Here is a 5,449-nt window from a genome sequence, read left to right on the forward strand (position 1 = left end):
AGACATGAGTTAATAACCTGTGCTAAACTTTCCCTTACAGCTGGAGTTTGTAACAAGAACTTTAAATATCTGCTATACAACCAAGTTGGAGCACAGACACTTAAGGTGCCCATAGACGCTCCGATGTCCGCTTTGTACTTTGAGATGTGCACTCCTGCGGCATCTCATCGTACAGTACAAAAAGTATGTGCTGCACATCTTTTTGCACATGCTTTTCATCGCATTGCATGCACAAGGCATGCAATGCATATTATGCAAGCACAAAACAGATGCCAGCATCGGAGGCACCTTAAGAGGCTTGTAGCCATCATCGTACATATCCCAGATGAAAAAGGCAAGTTGTATTGCTCCATTTCACTAGTTTGCAATTGAGAACACATGTTTTCAGCATAGACAAACTAAAGCAAAAAGATTAAGGACACACAAGCTAGATCCATATTTTTTATTTCCTCAAACCTAAGTTACTTAAAAACATGAATGACTGAAATAAAAAATAAAGGAGCACAGGGTCCCAACAAGTCAGCCCAGTTACTATCCACAATGCACTACAAATTCTATGTTGCAGGCCTCATAGAGAGTAACTGGGGAAGAGGGAATGATTCATATTAACATGGAAAGCTGCTGTGATGGAATATAATTGATCCCCAGATACCAGTAAGATTACTAGTTATTTTATATAAATAAAAGGTGTGTTTGATCAAAAAAAAAAAAAAACTTGAAAGTCCATGAACGTTCAGGGTATGTTACATAATACAGCATGCCAGGTGAGACATTGGACAGGTTTAGATGACCTTCTTCAGCTCATCGTACAAGACCAACACAAAGGCACCTCCCATGCCTCTGAGTACATTGGACCAGGCACCCTTGAAGAACGCCTTTGACCCTTCATCCTTTGCAATCTTCTTCCAGCAGTCAATTGTACCAGAGTACATAATATCAGCTGCAAAGAGAACAAACTGTTAGTTTTTTGTAACCACCATCACTAATACCAGTGTGACTTGCATTATGCACAAGACGCTCAATAACATTACAATTAAAACATTGTACATGATCCCCAGTGAATGCCTTAGCCCACAAGTAACAAACCTAGAAATCCCAGAATGGAAGTTAGGACTACAGGTATTGCAGCATTTCTAGGTTTCGGTCTTTGGGCCACACAAAATAAATACATTTAACTCACCTCCTCTTCTTCCAGACTGCATCATCATACGACGCCGGACTGTGTCAAATGGATAGGAGGCAAAACCAGCCACTGCTGTTACTGACTGTGCGATCATCCAGCTGACAAAGATGTGTGTGTTCTTGGGATCAGGAAGCATACCTGGTGGAAGGCACCAACAAAAGTGTAAAAATATGTGTTCCCAAGTTTCAGGCATGAAGTATTAACTTCAGCAGCAGCACTGAAAATCTCCAACAGTGCATTGATAAGTTTAACTCACCTTTAGCTGTGTCATAGATTCCAAAATAAGCAGCTCTGTAAATGATGATGCCCTGGACAGACACATTGAAACCCTGGTAGAGACCTTTAAGCCCATCAGATTTAAAGATCTTGGCCAAGCAGTCTCCAAGCCCCCTGAATTCTCTGTCAGCGCCTGCTTTACCGACATCAGCAGCTAGACGTGTTCTGGCAAAGTCAAGAGGGTAGACAAAGCAGAGGGAGGTTGCCCCAGCAGCACCACCAGATGCCAGATTTCCAGCAAAGTAACGCCAGAACTGGGTCCTCTTGTCAACGTTATCAAGGAAGATCTTCTTGTACTTGTCTTTGAAAGCAAAGTTGAGGGCCTGGGTTGGGAAATATCTGATCACGTTGGCAAGGTTACCACGCCAGAAGGACAAGAACCCTTGCTCTTTGGGGATACGGACAACACAGTCCATGATTCCTTTGTACTGCTTGTCAACGGTGATCTGTTTGCTTGCATGTTGGACCTGGGCAGATAAGAATACAATAGATCACCAAAAATGTAAACAATTTACAACAGATCTTTCAATGCAAGGGGGGCACATGGATTAAGTCTCGGGAGTGATAATTGAGAGAAATAAAGTATCATCCAATCAGCTGTCATTTTCCAAAATGAATAAAAAAAAAAAAAAGGCCCATACTATGGGCATTAGGAGCTGATTGGCCAGTACCTCAACTTTCTCCACGGATTAGTACATCTCCCCATTAATATTTCTAAAACCTTGTACTTTGTTCAACCCAGAACTTAAGAGTACAAGATTAAAAAAACAAGGTTTAGAAAAAAATATAAATCTGGCCCCTAACATCCGGATGATCAGAGCGGATGAGCCGAGATTAGGGGGAAGCGGCTCCCGTTTTAAGACACAGCCCAATACTGAGCGGCACAAAATGGTGATCTCCCCATTCATAGTGCCGGCGGCAGACACGTGGTGAGGAGGGAGGAGGGGCATCCCGGGGAATGACTGCACAGCAGGCCCCATCTGGAAGGAGGCGGCCCCGGAAATAAACCGGCTTTTAGAGGCCGCGGCCCATACACGGGGCACACATGACAAAGGGTATAATGTCCTATTATCCTATAGGGAGGAAACTGGGCCACCACCGTTCATTGAGCCGCTACCCCACCAAGGTTACACCCAGTTACCGGCGCCGGTTCCGGCGCACAGACATACCCGGCGGATGCCGTCTCCTTGCGGCGACCTTGGCCGGGATCAGGAAGTCGCACACCCGACATTCATTCAGAGGGCGATGCCAGCTGTGAGCCCAGCCACCACGGGTATTAGATGGCGGCCAAGGGCAATGCGGATTATACAGGGCCAGAGGACGTTGCAGTCAACGAGCACTAGCCACGCATCATCACTGCAGCGGGGTCTTCAGCACATGTAACGCACCACCCTGCTTGCCCTCACGGCACTGACCACGTCCGGGTACCGGTCACCCTCCTAGCATTACGTAACAGCCCCGCCGTCACCGCTAAGATCCCCGCCACTTCCTTACCTGCAGCAAAAGCTTCACCCGCTCTATGGGTGCCACAGCGGTCTTAGAGATAGCAGCAGCGATACCGCCGGCCAGGAAGTCCTTGGCGAAGGATATAGCTGTCTCGGCCATGGTTGGTAGTTTGGCGTCTGAGTCCTGCTGCAGCACTAACCTTCTGAGGGCTGGGGAGAGCTTTCACTGAAATGGCCGGCTTTTATAGCTGGTGATGTAGCAAGGGGGCGGGGTGCACCTTACCTCCCCTCTGATTGGCAGGGGCAGGCGGGGGAATGGAACGTAGGACCGGGGATTGGAATGCGTCTCGCGCGCAGCTAGTGTAAGAGTAGGGGGCGGGGCCGGTGGGGAGCGGTGACGTAGGAGAGGAAGGGGTCAGTTGCTAGGTGACGACATTACTGGGAATCAGTTTTAGAAGCCTGACGAGTCATAGGACATGCAGTACAGTACACCTTACCTGTAACCATGATGATGTCTCCCACATAAACTGAGTGTACGAGGTCAACTCTCTAGGGAACCCCCAATACTTTGTAAAAGTTGGCTTCTATAGAATTGTTGATTCTATTTGTAAAATTAGCAGAGAACAGGGGTTCTCAAACTCGGTCTCGTTTTCACGTTTTTCAAGACACCTGGCAGGTGCATTCATTACTCATTGACACATTTGAAAAAGAGCCACAGGTGAAGCTAATTATATCACTTGTGATTCTGCAAAACATGCACTATGTGGGGTCCAGGGGGCAATCACAGAAAGGGCCACCTTCATTGAAGGAGGACTGCTGTGCATGCAGACCCTTTGCAAAGTCCAGAAAAATTATGTGTATAAGATGCACTACTGTGTGGCGTAATGTGTATTAATGGCACTAATGTGTGGTGCAGTGTGAATAAGGAGCAATACTGTTTGGTGTAATGTAAATACCCTGCCCTGCCCCTGGCAACCGGTGTGATGTCTGTGCACTATCATAGAATATCACACAGTCAGGGGTGGGGAGACAGGAGGGGAAGGGGACGAGCTGCTGAGCAGCTGGAGCCACGCAACGCTGAACCTGAGTTCAGCTATCAGCTCAGCAATGCTGCACGGCTTTAACCAGCCGCATTCCCGAAAATTTTCTGGGCTTGCCAGTCTGGGCACTAAGGAATAGCCTGTAAAATTCTTGGGAATACCACGGAAGGAGTTCAAATGCACCCCATAATACTCTAAACCAGTGTTTGCAAAAAAAAGCAAGGGAGTGTGGCTTGGCCTGACGCATTTCGTCGTCCTCAGACAACTTTATCAAAAGCGCCTTTGAAAAAGTTGTCTGAGGACGACGAAACACGTCGTCCAGAAAAATTTGCCTTTGATAAAGTTGTCTGTGGACAACGAAACGCGCCAGGCCAAGCCACACTCCCTTGCTGGACTTTGGATCACAAACTGCTGTGGTCTCACTTGGACCAACTAACTCTCCTCTCCCATTTCCATCCTCTAGTGCTTCATATACACGTACTGGACTCTGCTTATTGGGACACCACCACCTGCTGATTGTTGGAGCCTTTCCAGACCGTGCAATTTCATCATCTTGTTTCTCACGAGAGGAACTAAGTTACAAGGTCTCCAGTCAGGTATATGGACACCCACCCAGTGGCGTAACTATAGCACCGCAGCCCCCGCGACTGCGGGGGGCGCTGTGCATGTGCGGGCGCTGGGGGCTGCAGTGCTATAGTTACACCCCGCCGCCCCGCCGGCATCCCCCGCAGTCTTTACCTGTCTTCAGTACGCGGCGCTGGTCCCGGCTCCCTTCTTCTGCTATGAGGACCACCATAAAATGTCCGCCCCCATTTAGCAGACAGTTCTCTGAAACTGCGGCTGTGGGCAGGAATGGAGGGGCCGCGGCAGGTATATGAGAAATCATCTTCTGTCCCTCCTTCAGACATCCTGGTGATACTTAATATTTGCATCTCACCCCTGAAAGCATGGAAATAACCACAAATATTGTTTCAAGGCTTGAAATATAAGGAGTTATTTATACCTGTGGGGAACTTGTAGGTGGTGAGCTCAGGTGCAAAAAATATAATTTGGGCCCCTCTTCTCCACACAAACCCAAATTCACAATATGCAACACGGCACAGGTGACATGGAGAAGCAGAGGGTGATAGGGAAAAACAGTGGGTGACGGGCAGCAGTGGACCCCAGTGCATTGCAGCAATGGTAGTTACGCCTCTATCTCTGGCTGAGACTGGTCTGTTACTGTCACAGTTGTGGAAGGGTCAGAGTTACCCACACTTGCACAGATTGGGGAAATCATTAGACGGTGAGTGAATTGCGTAAGGCTTTGCAGCTTGCCGGTAATTAGCGATATTTAAGCCATTATATTAAGTCATTCAAAGACGTGCAGAGGGTGGGTTTTCATTCTGTTTGGGTGACGACTATCTGATTGCAGGTTGAGGCAATTTTGCACAGCAGTGATCATGTCTGAATTACCCCCACAGTCAGACCCACATTCCCCTCATGCTTGTATAGTTTATCTAGGT

General features: G+C 47.7%; 1 protein-coding gene across 1 annotated transcript; it reads right to left on the reverse strand.

Moving 5' to 3' along the window:
• Positions 1–427: 427 nt before the first annotated feature.
• On the reverse strand, positions 428–3,139 carry SLC25A5 (solute carrier family 25 member 5). The gene is made up of 4 exons (XM_083159411.1): positions 2,954–3,139; positions 1,440–1,926; positions 1,181–1,321; positions 428–940 (listed from the first exon to the last, which is right to left on the reverse strand). Exons 1-4 carry the CDS (start codon positions 3,062–3,064, stop codon positions 783–785), a joined length of 897 nt encoding a protein of 298 aa, XP_083015537.1. The 5' UTR covers positions 3,065–3,139; the 3' UTR covers positions 428–782.
• Positions 3,140–5,449: the final 2,310 nt, after the last annotated feature.

This window comes from Crinia signifera, chromosome 9 (assembly GCF_055691185.1).
Source record: "Crinia signifera chromosome 9, ASM5569118v1, whole genome shotgun sequence".
Lineage (NCBI taxonomy): Eukaryota > Metazoa > Chordata > Amphibia > Anura > Myobatrachidae > Crinia > Crinia signifera.

What these genes read in the sequence shown, in the direction of transcription:
- SLC25A5 (XM_083159411.1), bottom strand. Translation starts at nt 3,064, where the DNA reads ATGGCCGAGACAGCTATATCCTTCGCCAAGGACTTCCTGGCCGGCGGT. An exon ending in AATCTATGACACAGCTAAAG is followed by an intron (nt 1,322 to 1,439) that starts GTGAGTTAAACT and finishes GCCTTCCACCAG; the next exon opens with GTATGCTTCCTGATCCCAAG. An exon ending in GCAGTCTGGAAGAAGAGGAG is followed by an intron (nt 941 to 1,180) that starts GTGAGTTAAATG and finishes TTCTCTTTGCAG; the next exon opens with CTGATATTATGTACTCTGGT.